This window comes from Schistocerca americana, chromosome 3 (genome assembly GCF_021461395.2).
Source record: "Schistocerca americana isolate TAMUIC-IGC-003095 chromosome 3, iqSchAmer2.1, whole genome shotgun sequence".
NCBI lineage: Eukaryota > Metazoa > Arthropoda > Insecta > Orthoptera > Acrididae > Schistocerca > Schistocerca americana.
Window position 1 is genome coordinate 226073457 of NC_060121.1, and position 19613 is coordinate 226093069.

Below are 19613 nucleotides of genomic sequence, written 5' to 3' on the forward strand. Positions count from 1 at the left end.
GATTAAACAATAACAGCAATGGTGACAAACTTTGTCATTAAGCAGATATCTGCATTTCCGCTTATGGTTTAACCACTTAGCTGGTGTGATGTTTTTGGTTTAATTCAACATATAATCCATTTTTGCTTTTTATTGGGAGAGCACAAAGGAAAGCTCTCTCAAAAACACATGTTTTGGCTTATAATTTGTGCTCAAACCATGTCAGAAAATAGCTCAATTACCTTGTGTCCAGATACCAATTTCAATCTTTTTTTGAGTTTTTACTTGCTGTTACACACCTGTGATTTCTTAAGAACTGATGAAATCATTACCACAAATTATTGTACAAACATTGTACTGTACACTTAATTTCCTTCAGACAGATTTTACACAAAGTATTGGAGAGGATTGAGATTTTTAATCATGTATGGGAAGTAGATATGTTTTTGCTCATATTTTGGGGGTTTTAACATTTGCTTGATTTTGCATTTTCCTCAATTTTGCGTTTTTCAAGTCTATATGCAACTATAGTGCGGTTAAAATATGCTGCGACTTTTGACAGTTCAGCACAGAGCGAGTGGAGGTAAGTGTTGTTGCCAGCATGTATAGCGCGCATCAGCAGCCGACCACACGTGGATCGTGGCAGGGTCGCTTGACTGCGTGAACAGCAAGCTGGCTGATCTGCAATCTTTCTCAAACGATTTTAAAGAAACTATTCAGTAATAAAAAAAGTCTCATTCTCTCACATCCTGTAGTTTAAGTCATCAGCTTCATGACGAACCACCTATAATTTCATTAACGGTGATAGCTATTGCAATATTTTGTTAGTAGGTAAATTAGTACAAGACATTCTTAGTTTGAGGTGAAAAATAGGTCTCGCCACGAATTTGTGTTTGATCCGTGTTAGGTTACATGTTGTGTGTATTAAATGTAGATAATATATTGAATTACTCTTTAAACTTGCCAGGGTATCGCTGTTTCCAATCTTGAGAAAATGCACTGTACTTAGAGCACTCTGGCACAGACTCGTGCATCAGCGAAAAAACTAGAATGAAATATTTATAAATTCCTCGTATCTCATAAACGTTTTGAGATGTCGAAACAAGATTATGGCAAATGATAACAATTACAAGGCTGTTTTGCCACATGATTAATATGTAGAATTTCCATATCTACAGCAATATTCAAATGACTACAGAGATTTTCAAATAAATAATGTAATTATTGAGGGCCATGGTGAAACGAGAACTACTGGGTGTTTTGTAACAATAGTAAAGAAGTTACACATTTACTTTTATACCGAGAATTTGCTGTTTCATAAAATACTGAACTGACTTGCACTCAGTTGTTAGTTTAATAATACACTATTTCAGGATCATGTCACAATTTTAACTGTGTTACAATGTTAGTGAGATGAATATTTCTAAACTCTGCTGTGTTTTAACATGAGAAGTTACATATTCCTCAAAACTTTTCACAGTCCTTCATGAATCAATGTCTCCTCAACTACCTTCTTGGTATTATGACTGACAACTCAAGACCAGCCCACCATGCAACATTTACAATAGCTCCTTTTATCAGCATTTCAATTTCAGTGAGCATAAACTTCTTGCTGTTTATTGACACATTACTTTTCACCTAGGTCCATATACTCTGTAGGATTTGAATGAGCATGATACAGATGAAGACTAATTAAACTATGTCCTTTACCGTTTGCCAGTTCAAGTGATGTTTTGGCTTGTACAATACTAAAAGTTCCATTAACTTCATCTTTATACATACTAGGTTAAACTTTATCTCATGGAACATTTCTTTGTACCCTGAGCAAAATATCCACTTCCGTCCACTGCATTGTTGGAGCTTTATGCATAACAACAGAGTGGTATGGTGTTTTGTCCATTACTACTGTCAAATTCAGAGGAATGTTTCACAGCAGAACATTATCTTCCCAGCCGGTGGAATTATTCTTGGACGACACTTTTATTGCAAATCTCGTATTCAGATGTACTGCACTGTTGTCATTAGGGCAACGCCAGTACAAAACACTTGTTCACAATACCTGAGGACCACAGAACACTTCAACGCCAGAAAATACAACTTTACTACGAGAGGTGACAAAAGTTGATGATCTATGATGTGACACCACGTGGTACTGTTTACTCATGGTTTGGCAACAGGGGCACTTTACCAGCCCAACCACTGGCAGTGTGGTAGGGAAAGCCGGCTCACCATTGGTGTTACCTGGGCAATGGCATCATGTCCCAACCCAGCCAGCCACACGTCAAAATTCGCAACAAATTTTAAAAACATTATAACTGTTTTGCACACTGCTCCAGTTACATAATGATGTCATCATGTGTGGTCACCAATAATGTACGAGTAAAAGACAGAAAATTAATTTCTTCTACTGTGAAAATACGTATTCACCAGTGTCTCTTCCTAAGGGGTAGCAAAAAGAATAAGCATAAACCTTTATGGAACCTGTTATAATCTGCATATTCCTCTATATCCTTGTTTGAGTCCCCCGACTAGGAACAATGCACTTAAAAAAATGATTTTCTTGCGATCATAGATTGTTTTCCTTGTTTATAGCACCACATGCAAGGATACGTAAGTTTCCTAATATGACATCTTATCAATCATTATCGCGTTTATTCATACACTATGTGATCAAAAGTATCCGGACAACCCCAAAAACATAAGTTTTTTATATTAGATGCATCGTGCTGCCACCTATTGCCAGGTACTCCCCATCAGCAGTCTCAGTAGTTATTAGACATCATGAGAGAGCAGAATAGGGTGCTCCGCAGAACTCACGGACTTCGAACAAGATCAGGTGATTGGCTGTCACTTGCGTAGTAAGTTTGTATGCGAGATTTCCACACTCCTAAACATCTCTAGGTCCACTGTTTCTGATGTGATACTGAAGTGGAAACATGTATAGACACATACAGCACAAAAGTGTACAGGCTGACCTCATCTGCTGACTGCCAGAGACCACCAGGAGTTGAAGGGGGTCATAATCAGACCATCACACAGAAATTCCAAACTGCATCAGGATCCACTGCAAGTACTACGACAGTTAGGCGGGAGGTGAGAAAACTCGGATTTCATGGTCAAGCGGCTACTCATAAGCCACACATCACATCGGTAAGTGCCAAACAACGCCTCGCTTGGTGTAAGGAGTGTAAACATTGGATGACTGAACAGTGGAAAAACATTGTGTGGAGTGACGAATCACAGTACACAATGTGGCAATCCGATGGCAGGATGTGGGAATGAAGAATGCCCAGTGAACGTCATCTGCCGGCGTGTGTAGTGCCAATAGTAAAATTCAGAGGCGGTTGTGTTATGGAGTGGTCATGTTTTTCATGGAGAGGGCTTGCACCCCTTGTTGTTCAGTGTGGCACTATCACAGCACAGGCCAACATTGATGTTTCAAGCACCTTCTTGCTTCCCACTGTTGAAGAGCAATTCAGGGATGGCTATTGCATCTTTCAACACGATCGAGCACCTGTTCATAATGCATGCCCTGTGGCAGCGTGGTTACATGACAGCAACATCCCTGTAATGGCCTGACCTGCACGGAGTCCTGACCTGAATCCTATAGAACACCACTGGGACGTTTTGGAGTGCTGACTTCATGCCAGGCCTCACCGACCGACATCAATACCTCTCCCTAGTGTAGCACTCCATGAACAACTGGCTGCCATTCACCAAAAACCTTCCAGCATCTGACTGAACATATGCCTGCGAGAGTGGAAGCTGTCATAAAGGTTAAGGGTGGGCCAACACCATATTGAATTCCAGCATTACCGATGTAGGGTGCCACGATCTTTTAAGTTATTTTCAGCCAGGTGTCCGGATACTTTTGATCACATTGTGTACGTGCTAGTGCATGTGGCTTTCTGCTTTACACTGCTTACATGGTCTAGCTTATTACCTCAGTCTATCAACTATATTTGGCTCGTTGTCAAAATGAAGGAACTCTACATATGATGTGTGTCAGCTTAAGGCTTGTTTAAGTTCTGAAAAAGGACTGACTGTGGACATAACACGTATGTATTTCAAAAGCACAGTTAATAAAATAACACTGTAGAAAAAAAAAACAAGCTATCACATCATAACCCAGAATATGATTCATTTTTGTCCCCTATTTCACAACTAAGCAACAATGCTGTCTGAGGTGAAATGTCAAGCTAAACAGAAAATTGTACATTTCTAACAAATAATGAATGAAAAATACACTTTTAAAAATAGAATAGATGGTATGGGCACATTAAAAGAATGAGAGTTGGCAGGATACCGAGACAGGTCCACAAAATGACAATGAACGGCAAGAAACCTAGACAAAAATAGAGACAGATGGATCACTGGAGTGAAGAAATGTGTGATGAAGAGAGGAAAAGACTGGAACATTATGTCCTAAACAGACACAGCCAGGGGCTGGAAACTGTAGAAGGTAATAATGATGAGCCCAATAAAACTGGAAATGATTAGTTAAAATACATACCATTTTCTGCTTCTCAGCTATTCTCTTTTTTCGCTCTTCTTCTTCCCGTGCTGCCCGTTTGGTGGCTTCTGCTACATTTTCATCCTTCAATACACGCCTGATATTTTTGCGTCCTTTCCCTGGTGTCCCCTCCGACTGTAGGTTTTCAAGGAAAAGTAAAAGAAAAATCAGTACAGTGAGAAAAATTACAGATTTCCATAAAACCCAACAATTTTATAAACAAGATAAAAATGAAGCTTATTTAAACAATCAAAGTGATACAAACTGTACACGATGTGTGTATGAAAGAAGTGTTTCATGTTATAACTCCTCTTAAATGAAACAATGTGTTATGGCTCTAGTCTATATGTATCGCCACCACATGAAATATGTTATTAAATTCAGTAAATTGGATGATATCCCCAGGCTAGTTAATGTCCACTGGATCAAGTGCACATCAAATATACTGCTATCATGGACTAGAATCCAGCCTCACTTATGTAGGATGTAAGAGACAAAAAAGATTAAGTCTACTTGTATCTGTTTTAAAAAATTCCAAAAAATTACAATGAATGGAAAAGATTGTCTTCAAAAATATAATCCAAAATAGGCAACTGGACATGAGTTGTACAAAGAACAATGTTATCTAAAATCACAGACACAGGGCGAAAAAAGCATAATGAAATAAAATAATGGAACTGTTACATATAACACAATAAAGTGCAATACAATATTCCGAAATCAGCTTGCATAATAATAACTAATAAATGATACATCATAGACAGTACCCAGTCAATCATGGTTACAGGTGGAAACAACATGCACAGGATTGAAAAACAAGACATGCACTCAACTGAAAAAGTTGGATGAAGTACCTGACTGGATGGGGAAGTGGGAGGTAGAGAGAAGTGCTGAGAGTGGAACAATGAAATGAAATACAGAGCAATCGAGGGAAGAGATGCAGAAATGGGGAACAGCAGAGAGAAGAAGGGAAGAGATGCAGAAATGGGGAACAGCAGAGAGAAGAAGGGAAGAGGGTTGTTGTGGCACTTTCCAGATGATAGTGACATTTATGCTGGTCTCTCAGTCCCTAAACCAACTGCAGTGCCATCCATCTCATCCCATAAAATAAAAATATGTGAGTAAAAATACTATTAGTTGTGGCACATGATCTACTGTTGTTCCAGGGTCTACCATTAAAAGTATGTGGTACTTTGAGAGGAAATTTGTTAGTAGCTATTTTAAAAAGTTATTCACAGATACATTTTTAAATTATTTGCAAAGTTTCTTCATCTCCTGCACTTTCAAATTTCCAATCTTAATTTTACCATTTCACTAGCCTAGTTCTTATTTGTTTCATATTTCAGTTACCATTGCTTATAACCTCTCAATATTCATCACCACTTTAATAATAAATACTTTCTCAATGTCAGTTTATTTATTTCTGTATATTGCAAATTGCTATTTAGACTAAATGTGTGCATTGCAAAATTCCACAACTCTCAAATAGCAAGTCTGAGTGGGGTCTCCTCCTCCTCCTCCTCCTCCTCCTCCCCCCCCCTCCCACCACCACCACCACCACCACCACCACCACCACCCACACACACACCTAGACTTTTGTACTTTGCATCCCAGTTTTTCTGTTTAGTGGCTATATTGTTGGCAACATGAAATGATGTTTAACTTGGGACCAGTAAGGCAAGTTTTCCAGTTATTTATTAATCCTCTCCTTCGTGTTACACACTACAGTTTTATTCTTCCTTTCTTATGATAAATACTCTGCTGTAGGTGACAAAACTTTATGTTAAGCTGAGGCTGTGGTGAAGCTCAAATGTTCACCTTTGGAATGATTACTTGCCTGAATGGAGGCTTACCAACAACCATTCTTCCCACGCACTATTTGCAAGTGGAACAGGGTTGGAGGGATCAGATAGTGGTACTGAAAGTACCCTCTGCCACAGACCATTAGGTGGCTTGCAGAGTATGATGAAGATGTAGATGTACCTGGTTCTATCTTAACAGTCATATCAGTACTCAAAGATGTAAGAACAGATTTTCTTGGCAGCTGTATTAAGAAGTAACACACACAAAAATAAACTGAGCACAATTTATAGTTCTACAAAATTTAATGGCAGTTACAGACTGTATCCTACAATTTGACAGAACACATTCAGATGGGTTTGGTTGTGTATGAAGATCAATTTTACCACCGGGTAAATTGATATAATTTAGTTCCAATACCAAAATTTTATACGCTATATTCCACGCCTCTAGTGTACAAATCACCCTGTGTTCTTACCTGAAATTTCCATTTTATTATCATAGTGTTTCAAGACTTTGCTAGAAACATAGTAAAAGAAGTGTGCAGGATTTCACAGCCAGAGTCAGTTGACATGAATGTTTGCTGAGTATGGTACTGCATCATAACGTAAAAACCTATACTGGAGGAAGTAACGTTTTGAACATGGGTACATGGCCTTCTTCTGGGTCTACTCAACCAGATGACCCAGAAGAAGACCACTGTAGTTCTGGTCAAAATGCTGGTTTTCCAGTTAGTTTTTTTACATATGATGCGGTACCATACTTAGAAAACTTTTATGTTAAAAGTTAAAGAAAATGCAAAAATATCTTAATGATTCCCTGTTGTTAAGGCAATGGTACATACTAACCTTCTGTGTACTATTTAAATCATCAGTATCACTTCCTGAACTGCCAGTTGATGCTACTACTACTCTTCTGCGCTTTGGCTTCTTCTTCCTAAATGCAGAAAGAATTATATTAAACATTTGATATGAAAGCAGTCTTACTCTTTGCATAAAACTAAATCATTTTTCCACTACTTTTAATACGCAAAATGATTCAACTAAGCTGCTTACCTCAAATTTTCAAAACAATTTAAGACATTTTGACTCTCTTGTCACCTAGAAAAATACTAAGAAACTCCTCAATAAACGTGCTTATCATAGCCAAATTAGTTACAGAGATATGAATATCAAATTCAGATTTAAAAACTTAATTCTAGTAATTTCTCCTCTAGTATCATTCACTCAGAATCACAAATTCAATTTTATTTCCACTCTCTAAAATCTCAAAAGTATATACATACACACAATTCTGAACCTTGTATTTAAACAACAGAAAATCTAGGCTGGAATAATGATGATATTATGAAAAGGATACATTGCTACTCACCATATAATGGAGATGATGACTCACAGAAAGGCACAACAAAAAGACTACTACACACTAAGCTTTCGGCAACATGGCCTTCTTCTGAATTAGACAACATATGCACAACACATTCATGCAAACACAATTCACACACACAACCACTGTCTCTGGCTGCCAAGGCCAGAGTGCAAGCAACAGCGCATGATGGGAGATGCAATCTGGGTGTTGGGGGGTAAGGAGGAAGCTGGGACGTGGAGGGGTAAGGATAACTGGGTGCGGCGGGGGGGGGGGGGGGGGGGGGGGCAGTAAAGTGCTGCTTGTGGAAGTATACAGGCATGAGGTGGGGAGGGGGTAAAGCAGCGAAGAAGGGCAGTTAGGTTCAGTTGGGAGGTTAGATGGAGAGTGGTGGGGGGCGAGAGAGAAGTGACAAGACTGTGAACGCATGGGTGGAATAGAAGACTGCACAGCAACTGGGTGGTTCAGCTGTTTCTTGCCCACAGCTCGTTGGCGACCATTCATGCGGACAGACACCTTGTTGGTTGTCATGCCCACGTAGAATGCAGTGCAGTGATTGAAGCTTAGCTTGTAGATCACACGACTGGTAGCCCTGAGATAGGTGATGCTCGTAACTGGACAGGAATAAGTGGTGGTGGTGGTGGTGGTGGTGGTGGTGGTGGGAGGATGTATGGAACATGTCTTGCACATAGTTATATTACATGGATGTGAGCAATGAGGCAAGGGGTTGAGAGCAGGTATTGAGTAAGGATGTACCAGGATATTGTGCAGGCTTGGCGACTGGTTGAATACTCAGTGAGATCCTTCGTATAATTCATGAGGGACTGCTCATTACTACAGATGTGACGGTCACAGGTGGCTAGGCTATGTAAAGTCTCCCACCCTCATACAGAAACAGATCTCCCATGCCTTATCTCTCCAGTCACCCACCATATCCCACAGCCTCGGCATTCGGCTACAGAGGAGCATTCCTCTATTGACTCATTACCACCCAGGACTAAAGCAACTGAATCACATTCTCCATCCGAGTCTCAACTACCTCTCATCATGCTCCAAAATGAGGAATGTCCTACCAACTATCCTTTCTAAGCCGCCCCCCCCCCCCCACACACACACACCACAATATTCTGCTGCCCACTGAAGCCTTACAACATCCTCGTCCATCCCTACTCTATTCCTGCTCCAAACCCCTCGCCTCATGGCTCACATACCTGTAATACCTAGATGGAAGACCTGTTCCATACAGCCTCCCACCACCACCTACTCCAGTCCAATCACAAGCATCACCTATGCCATCAGAGATGGTCACCTGTGAAACCAGTCATGTGATCTACACACTAAGCTACATCCATTGTGTTGTGTACTGCATGGGCATGACAACCAACAAGCTGTCCGTCCGCATGAATGACCACCAACAAAACTGTGGCCATTGCGTTGCTGAGCACACTGCCAACACAACATTCATTTCCTTGACTGTTTGACAGCCTCTGCCATATGGATTCTTCGTGGCATCTGGATTCTTCCTTCCAACACCAACTTTTCTTAATTGCGCAGGTGAGAACACTCCCTACAACATATCCTATGTTCCTGTAACCCTCCTGGCCTCAACCTGTTGTGGTCCCTGTCCTTCACTGAACTATCCCCTCTCCTGTTCCCACTCCAGTAACATACAGCCTTCTATTCCACCTATGCACCCACAGTCTTTTTAATTCTCTGCTTTTCTGACACCCCCCCCCCCCTCCCCCCCCCCCCCCCCACACACACACACACACTCTGTTTAACCACTCGACTGCACCTAGCTGCCCTACTGTTTCCCCACCTCACACTTGTATGTTTCCACAAACAGCACATTACTGTCCCCCATCCCTTCCCCATTATCCCTCTCCCTCCCCCCCCAGCCTCCTCTATGCCCCCACCACCCAGAATGCTTCTCCTATCATGCACTGTTGCTTGGTGTATAGCCTCAACAGACAGAAACAGTGATTGTGTGTGTGTGTGTGTGTGTGTGTGTGTGTGTGTGTGTGTTAATTGAAAAGTTTACTTGCTTAGCACTCCTTTTATTGTGCCGTTCTGTGACTCAAAATCTCCACTGTATGGTGAGTAGCGATCTATCCTTTTCATAACATTGTCACTGAACCTTAGCTTTATCTGTTTCGAATGTCAAACTGATAGCTATCCTGACCTACATTTAAGAGAGTGTAATTATAAATTGGAAATAGTTGCAAAAGGTTTAATATAAAATTGATGTTAAATCACACTTGGAAATATTTGGTTGGACTGTCACAATTACTGGAAGGCAACTTACGTAATATCTAAGAAAGATCACCAAGTAAGTACGGTAATAGTTGTGTGTGTTTCTCTCAAATTCTTAATGAAATGGATTCATAAAACAGCATCAGTTACAAAAAGGAAATCTAAATAAAAATGGTCATAAATACTTCCATAAAATTCCATTTATGTCATCAAGTGTTTGAAATCCCCATGTCTACTACTGCAATCAGATGTCCTAGACGTTCTGGAGAGATTGAAGCATTCCTTCTTTACTGTTGCAACAATGCAATGATTTAAATCCTCTCCAGCCACTGGAACTTGTGCACAGGCTTCATCTTGCAGCTCAGTCCAGAGAAGAAAGGCTAGTGGTGACAAAGTGAACATGCAGGCCCAATGATAATGCCATTACATCTTACCTACGGATCAAAGTTGGATGAGGATTTTCCTAGCCACAAGGGAGTAATAAGTTGAGCATTCACTGGACTGGTACCACATATATGAAATAATGAATAAATGAGATGTAAAGATGTATGTGATACTATACTTTTCAAGTGCTACTTTCTTTAAGGCAGCCAGTACTGCTTTGGTAAGAAATTATGTGATCTGTTATCCATTAACATTTCTTCCAAGTGAATACTAATTACAATGTCTTCAATAATGCCGCACTGAATGTTCACACTCCACTACTGCCCAAATTTAACCTGCATGGATTCTCAGAAATGTAATAACACATACTTCTAAATATCAGCATTCCATGATTTGTAAATGTAGTTTCACTGGCAAAGAGCAGCCTACTGAGCAAAGCAGCCTGCTTATAAAGCATAAAAATATACAGATGCAGTCTGTTCATGCCAAATATGAGAACAACACTAGACTCATTTATTTCAGAGGGACTCGCAACTCTTCTAGAGTTAATACGTGAATTATGTGCAACAGCTGCAAAAATACCTATAAGAGCTATCAAAAAGTTTCCATTTGAGTGCATTGCTGCAGCATATAGACAACACAGCATGACTGTGCTGCAGGTATACAAGCACAAAATATAGGCATTCATGTCTTTCTGATGTGTGTGTGGTAAACGCAGAAATGTGAATTATGGTGACGTTATTACCAAATGTATCAAAGCACGTCGAATGTGTTGTTATTCTTTTCTTGGCTAGCAAAGGATTAACACTGATAGACAAGAATTACAGAATGACATTGTAAATGGGACAGTATGTCTGTTAAAAACCACCATTGTGGAATGATGCACCAAATTCTGTGCTGGTTGCGATTCGTCACAAGATGCCAGTTGATCCGGGTGGCCAGCCTCATCCGTTACAACAACTCAAGTGCGAGACACTTGAGCAGCCGTCCTTTAAGTCCTGATCTCTCCCCATGTGATTATCATGCCTTCAGCCCCTTATAAAATGCCTTGAAAGATCAATGATTCCTGTCAGATAAGGATGTGCAGCAAATAGTTATGGACTTCTTCAAACAGCAAGACACTGTGTTTTTAGCAAATGGGTATATTCAGCCTAGTGAGACGATTGCTCACAGTGATTTTGCTTGACCGGCATACAGATTCTGGAATGTACAGCCTTCAAACAGAAACTTTTTGGTCACCAGTTATATTTAGTTTGTCCATTTACTCGAGTGCCAAGATTCATTGGACAGCATCTGACAGGATACCTTCATTCGTGCAACTTAACTCTTTTCTTCGCATTCCTTCCATATTATCCATAAAGATGAAAGTAGAATATCTCAATTATCTTGGTTTGTGAAACATTCCTCAACCCCAAGTTAGGAGCAGTTGATACACATGAACTATATAGACAATAAATAGCTAAATTTCCTCTATGCCCCTTTTATATTCTTATCACTATGACAGAACACTATTTCCTACTTATCAGATATTATGTATTTACTTGTTTGCGTATGAAATCATACAACAGCAAGAAACAATGGAAAGTCAAGGATGGAATAACAACAATATAGTATGAACCCAAGACTCAGAAAATAGGTTGGAGCAGAAGTTGCTGGGCATGGAACACATTGCACTGGCCATTGCCTGGCTGAATAAGGTGTTACATCATCCCATGTGCCCAGACACATCAGAATGGTTACTGCAAGTGACCTATTGTCAGTTGCAGCACCCAGCTGCCTTCAGGAAGACACCTATACCTTATCAAATATGGTCACAAAGAGAGGCTTCGGTGTGACACAATAACATCACGTCTTCCACAGCTGTCCCACGGCCATACCAGCCCATCCTGTTTTGGCAGACTGGGCAGTAAGTAACACCCAGTCTGTGTTTGTCTGCACAGTCACAACAATTCTGCCACCACTGAACTACAAACAAGGGAGCTCTGTCTGTCTGTCCAGTCCGGGCAGTTGCCATTGCTCCAGCTGCCATCACCAAAGTCCAGCCAGCAGTTTGGAGTCACAGTCTGGGCAGCACCATGATCTTCCGCAAGGCAACCAACATGACAACATTGAAAGCCAGACATAAGCTCAGCCAAAATTTTTGTGTAGAAACTAACCGTGTTCTGAAAGGATAGGCTAAACACGGTTGATCATGGCGTTTATCTTGTTGTGAAATTGAAGTAGATAGTTCCTGTGAGTTAGTATGGGCAGAGGTCATTCTTGGCAACCGGAATAAAATAATAACTGGATCCTTTTACCGACCTCCCAATTCAGATGATGCAATTGTTGAAAGGTTCAAAGAAAACTTGAGTTGATTTCAAACATGTACCAGACTCATACGATCATAGTTGGTGGTGACTTTAATTTACCATCGATATGCTGGTGAAAATACATGTTTAATTCCGGAGGTATGCATAAAACATCATCCGAAATTGTGCTAAACGCATTTTCTGAAAATTATTTTGAGCAGTTAGTTCATGAGCCCACGCGAAAACACACTTGACCTCTTAGCAACGGAGTTGATAATGAGCATCAAAACGGATACAGGGATTAGTGAACACAGGGTTGTCATAGTAATACTGTATATTGTAACCCCTAAACCCTCCAAAAATAAATGAAAAGTATTCCTATTCAAAAAAGCAGATAAAAATTAACTTGATGCCTTTCTGAGGGACAATCTCCACTCCTTCCAAATTAAAAATACAAGAAATAGTATCAGCAACAATTGAGAGATTTATACCAAGTACATTAACAAACGGTGGAGCTGATCCTCCTTGGTACACAAAACAGGTCAGTTCTGACCTGTTTCTGTTGCAGAAACAACGAAACAAACATGCCAAATTTAAACAGACGCAAAATCCTCAAGATTGGCTATCTTTTACAGAAGCTCGAAATTTAGTGTGGACTTCAATGTGAGATTCTTATAATAGTTTTCAAAATGAAACTTTCTCTCTAAACCTGCCACAAAATCCAAAGAGATTCTGGTCATATGTGAAGCATGCTAGTGGCAAGACACAACTGATGCCTTCTCTGCACGACAGAAACGGAGATACTACCGAAGACAGAGCTGCCAAAGCAGAGTTACTAAACACAGCTTACGAAATGCCTTCACAAAAGAAGACGATGTAAATATTCCAGAATTCCAATCAAGAACAGCTGCCAACACGAGTAATGCAGAAGTAATATCCTCGGAGTAGTGAAGCAACTTAAATCACTTAATAAAAGCAAGTCTTATGGTCCAGACTGTATATCAATTAGGTTCCTTTCAGAGTATGCTCCATATTTAACAATCACATACAACCACTTGCTCGATGAAAGATTCGTATCCAAAGACTGGACAGTTGCACAGGTCACACCAATATTCAAGAAAGGTAGTAGGAGTAATCCACTACATTACAGGCACATATAATTAACAACAGTATGCAGCAGGATTTTTAAACATATATTGTGTTAGAACATTATGAAAAACTTTGAAGAAAATGGTCTATTGATGTACAGTTAACACAGATTTAGGAAACATCATTCTTGTGAAACACAACCAGCTTTTACTCACATGAAGCACTGACTGCTATTAACAAGGGATTTCAGATTCATTTCTGGATTTCTGGAAGACTTTTGACACTGTACCACACAAGCGGCTTGTAGCGAAATTGCGTGCTTATGGAATATCATCTCAGTTATGTGAATGGATTCGTGATTTCCTGTCAGAGAGGTCACAGTTCATAGTAGTTGGTGGAAGGTTATCAAGCGTTCCCCAATGTAGTGTTACAGGCCCTTTGCTGTTTCTTATTTATATAAACAATTTGGAAGACAATCTGAGCAGACATCTTAGGTTGTTTATCAACTAATAAAGATAGCTGAAGATCAAAACAAATTGCAAAACGATTTAGAAAAGATACATTACGTGATCAAAAGTATCCGAACACCTGGCTGAAAATGACTTACAAGATCGTAGCACCCTACATCGGTAATGCTGGAATTCAATATTGTGTTGGCCCACCCTTTGGCCTGGATGACAGCTTCCATTCTCGCAGGCATATGTTCACTCAGGTGCTGGAAGGTTTCTTGGGGAATGACAGCCCATTCTTCATGGAGTGCTGCACTGAGGAGAGGTATCGAGGTCGGTCAGTGAGGCCTGGCACGAAGTCGGCATTCCCAAACATCCCAAAGCTGTTCTATAGGATTCAGATCAGGACTCTGTGCAGGTCAGTCCATGACAGGGATGTTATTGTCATGTAACCACTCCGCCACAGGCCGTGCATTATGAATAGCTGCTTGATTGTGTTGAAAGATGCAATTACCATTCCTGAATTGCTCTTCAACAGCAAGAAGCCAGAAGGTGCTTAAAACATCAATGTAGGCCTGTGCTGTGACAGTGCCACACAAAACAACAAGGTGTGTAAGACCCCTCCACAAAAAACATGACCACACCATAACACCACCGTTCTCAAATTTTACTGTTGGCACTACACATGCTGACAGATGACACTCACTGGGCATTCGCTATACCCACATCCTGCCATCAGATCGCCACATTGCATACCATGATTCGTCACTCCACACAATATTTTTCCACTGTTCAATCGTCCAATGTTTACAGTCCTTACACCAAGCGAGGTGTCGTTTGGCATTTACTGGCATGATGTGTGGCTAATGAACAGCCACTCAACCATGAAATCCAAGTTTTCTCACCTCCAGCATAGCGGTCATAGTACCTTCAGCGCACCCTGATGCAGTTCGGAATTCCTGCGCAATGGTCTGGATAGATGTCTACCTATTACACATTACAACCCTCTTCAACTGTCGGTGGTCTCTGTTAGTCAACAGACTAGTTCGGCTTGTAGGCTTTTGTGCTGTACGTATCGATTCACGTTTCCACTTCACTATCACATTGGAAACAGTGGACATAGGGATGTTTAAGAGTGTGTAAATCTCGCATACTGACGTGTAACACCCAATCACCTGACCACGTCCCAAATCCGTTCTGCGGAGCACCCCAGTCCGCTCTCTCACGATCTCTAAGAAGTACTGAGCTCTCTGATATGGAGTACCTGGCAGCACAATGCACCTAATATGAAAAAGTGTGTTTTTGGGGGATGTCCGGATGTTTTTGATCACATAATGTATCTGTATGGTGCAAAAATTGGCAATTGACCCTAAATAACAAAAAGTGTGAGGTCATCCACATGAGTTGTAAAAGGAATCCGTTAAACTTTGGTTACACAATAAATCAGTCAAATCTAAAGACCATAAATTCAACTAAATACCTAACAATTACAACTACGAACATTAAATTGGAAGAAACAGATATAAAATGTTGTGGAGAAGGCAGGACACTTAGAAAATGTATTAGACCTTCTAAGGAGACTGCCTACACTATGCTTATCCGTCCTCTTTTAGAATACTGCTGCTTGGTGTGGGATCCTTACCAGATAGGATAGATAGAGTACATCAAAAACGTTCAAAGAAGGGCAGCATGTTTTGTATTATCACGAAATAGGGGAGAGGGTGTCACTGAAGTGATACACGATTTGGGGTGATCATCATTAAAACAAAGACTTTTGTTGTAGCGCAATCTTCTCAAGCAATTCCAGTCACCAACTTTCTCCTCCGAATGTGAAAATATTTTGTTGACACCAACAACATAGGAAGAAATGATCACCATGATAAAATAAGGGAAACAGAGATCATTGGAGAGATATGGGTGTTCGTTCTTTCTGCGCACTGTATGAGATTGGAATAATAGAGAATTGTGAAGGTGGTTCGATGAATCCTCTGCCAGGCACTTAAATGTGATTTGCAAAGTATCCATGTAGATGTAGATGTAAACTCACTGCCTGCTCTGCAACACAGCTGAACCACTTGTGGTGTCCACACCATCACCGAGTCAGCTCGCTGTGTCAACTCTCCACAGGGTACACAGCTTGCCTGTCTACATCACTGGCCATCACTATGCCTGCTGCTCAGTGTGGAATATTACATGAAGAAAAAAATGCATTTTAATAACTGTACTAGCTGGGTGGAACAATAAAGACTTGTTCATGTTTAAGGAGGAGTCAAATTAAATGACTGAATGAAAGAGGGATATGTATATGTTTACCACTGGTCTGTCTACCACTTTCCCACATATCAAACCTGTCTCCCAAACCATCGACGGAGCTTACCATGCCCAAGAGAAAACTCAAACCTATCCTGATAAACCATAACTGCTAAGGTTTAATGTCAGTTTGTCCACAGCTTTCGTTGACCTGTTACAGTTTGGCACCCTTGACTTGCACCATAGGGTGGTGGGGTTTCGGGTTCCGCTGGATAGGTCAGGAGTCCACTACACGCAGCAGGCGGCTACACAGGTAGCCGGGGTTGTGTGGCGTGGACTGGGTGGTTTTTTAGGTTAGATGACCTCGGGCAAGTACAGAAAGGGCAACAACCTCAAAGGGTGCAGGGCAAAGTCAGGACACGCAGGGACCAAGCAGCAATCGGTATTGTAATTGTAAACTGTCGAAGCTGCATTGGTAAAGTACCGGAACTTCAAGCGCTGATAGAAAGCACCGAAGCTGAAATCGTTATAGGTACGGAAAGAGATAAATTCTGCCGAAATTTTTACAAAGGTACAGACGGTGTTTAGAAAGGATAGATTGTATGTAACCGGTGGTGGCGTGTTTGTCGCTGTTAATAGTAGTTTATCCTGCATTGAAGTAGAAGTGGATAGTTCCTGTGAATTGTTATGGGTGGAGGTTACACTCAACAACCAAGCTAGGTTAATAATTGGCTCCTTTTACCGACCTCCCGACTCAGCAGCATTAGTGGCAGAACAACTGAGAGAAAATCTGGAATACATTTCACATAAATTTTCTCAGCATGTTATAGTCTTAGGTGGAGATTTCAATTTACCAGATATAGACTGGGACACTCAGATGTTTAGGACAGGTGGTAGGGACAGAGCACCGAGTGACATTATACTGAGTGCACTATCCGAAAATTACCTCGAGCAATTAAACTGAGACCCGACTCATGGAGGTAACATCTTGGACTTACTGATAACAAACAGACCCAAACTTTTCGACTCTGTAAGCGCAGAACAGGGAATCAGTGATCTTAAGGCCACTGCAGCATCCCTGAATATGGAAGTAAATAGGAATATAAAAAAAGGGAGGAAGATTTATCTGTTTAGCAAGAGTAATAGAAGGCAGATTTCAGACCATCTAACACATCAAAACGAAAATTTCTGTTCCAACACTGACAATGCTGAGAGTTTATGGAAAAAGTTCAAGGCAATCGCAAAATGCGTTTTAGACAGGTACATGCCGAGTAAAACTGTGAAGGACGCGAAAAACCCACCGTGGTTCAACAACAAAGTTAGGAAACTACTGCGAAAGCAAAGAGAGGCTCACTGCAAGTTTAAACACAGCCAAAACCTCTCAGACAAACAGAAGCTAAACGATGTCAAAGTTAGCGTAAGGAGGGCCATGCATGAAGCGTTCAGTGAATTTGAAAGTAAAATTCTATGTACCGGCTTGACAGAAAATCCTAGGAAGGTCTGGTCTTACGTTAAAACAGTAAGTGGCTCAAAACAGCATATCCAGACACACTGGGATGTTGATGGCACTGAAACAGAGGATGACACACAAAGCTGAAATACTAAACACCTTTTTCCAAAGCTGTTTCACAGAGGAAGACCACACTGCAGTTCCTTCTCTAAATCCTCGCACAAACGAAAAAATGGTTGACATCGAAATAAGTGTCCAAGGAATAGAAAAGCAACTGGAATCACTCAACAGAGGAAAGTCCACTGGACCAGATGGGATACCAATTCGATTCTACACAGAGTATGCGAAAGAACTTGCCCCCCTTCTAATGGCCGTGTACCGCAAGTCTCTAGAGGAACGGAAGGTTCCAAATGATTGGAAAAGAGCACAGGTAGTCCCAGTCTTCAAGAAGGGTCGTCGAGCAGATGCGCAAAACTATAGACCTATATCTCTGACGTCGATCTGTTGTAGAATTTTAGAACATGTTTTTTGCTCGCATATCATGTCATTTCTGGAAACCCAGAATCTACTCTGTAGGAATCAACATGGATTCTGGAAACAGCGATTGTGTGAGACCCACCTCGCTTTATTTGTTCATGAGACCCAGAAAATATTAGATACAGACTCCCAGGTAGATGCTATTTTCCTTGACTTCTGGAAGGCGTTCGATACAGTTCCGCACTGTCGCCTGATAAACAAAGTAAGAGCCTATGGAATATCAGACCAGCTGTGTGGCTGGAGTGAAGAGTTTTTAGCAAACAGAACACAGCATGTTGTTCTCAATGCAGAGACGTCTACAGACGTTAAAGTAACCTCTGGCGTGCCACAGAGGAGTGTTATGGGACCACTGCTTTTCACAATATATATAAATGACCTAGTAGATGGTGTCGGAAGTTCCATGCGGCTTTTCGCGGATGATGCTGTAGTATATAGAGAAGTTGCAGCATTAGAAAATTGTAGCGAAATCCAGGAAGATCTGCAGCGAATGGGCGCTTGGTGCAGGGAGTGGCAACTGACCCTTAACATAGACAAATGTAATGTATTGTGAATACATAGAAAGAAGGACCCTTAGAAAATGTAGTCCATCAACAAAGGAGGTGGCTTACAAAACACTTGTTCAACCTATACTTGAGTATTGCTCATCAGTGTGGGATCTGTACCAGATCACGTTGACGGAGGAGATAGAGAAGATCCAAAGAAGAGGGGCACATTTCGTCATAGGGTTATTTGGTAAGCGTGATAGCGTTACGGAGATGTTTAGCAAACTCAAGTGGCAGACTCTGCAAGAGAGACGCTCTGCATCGCAGTGTAGCTTGCTATCCAGGTTTCGAGAGGGTGCGTTTCTGGATGAGGTATGGAATATATTGCTTCCCCCTACTTATACCTCCCGAGGAGATCACGAATGTAAAATTAGAGGGATTTGAGCATGCACGGAGGCTTTCCAGCAGCCGTTCTTCCCGCGAACCATATGCGACTGGAACAGGAAAGGGAGGTAATGACAGTGGCACGTAAAGTGCCCTCTGCCACACACCGTTGGGTGGCTTGCGAAGTATAAATGTAGATTTAGATGTAGATGTGGTGGTGGTGTGATTCTGCAGGCTACTATTATAATATTATGTAAAGGATAGATGGTTTCACACTATATAGAGGAGACGTTGTGTTGCAGACAGCCACAACAAAAAGGATGCTACACATTTTACCTTTCTGCCAAAAGGTCTTCTTCTGAAGTGGAAAACACACACACACACACACAC

General features: G+C 41.0%; 1 protein-coding gene across 1 annotated transcript in view; it reads right to left on the reverse strand.

The window, feature by feature from the left end:
* LOC124605988 (transcriptional regulator ATRX homolog) overlaps positions 1–19613 on the reverse strand; it is a 493634-nt gene that overhangs the window by 252860 nt on the left and 221161 nt on the right. Inside the window, exons 17-18 of the mRNA XM_047137952.1 lie at positions 7141–7228; positions 4493–4627 (exon numbers count right to left, since the gene is read on the reverse strand). Coding sequence (XP_046993908.1) covers positions 4493–4627; positions 7141–7228 — 223 coding nt within the window. The remainder of the gene's footprint in view (positions 1–4492; positions 4628–7140; positions 7229–19613) is intronic.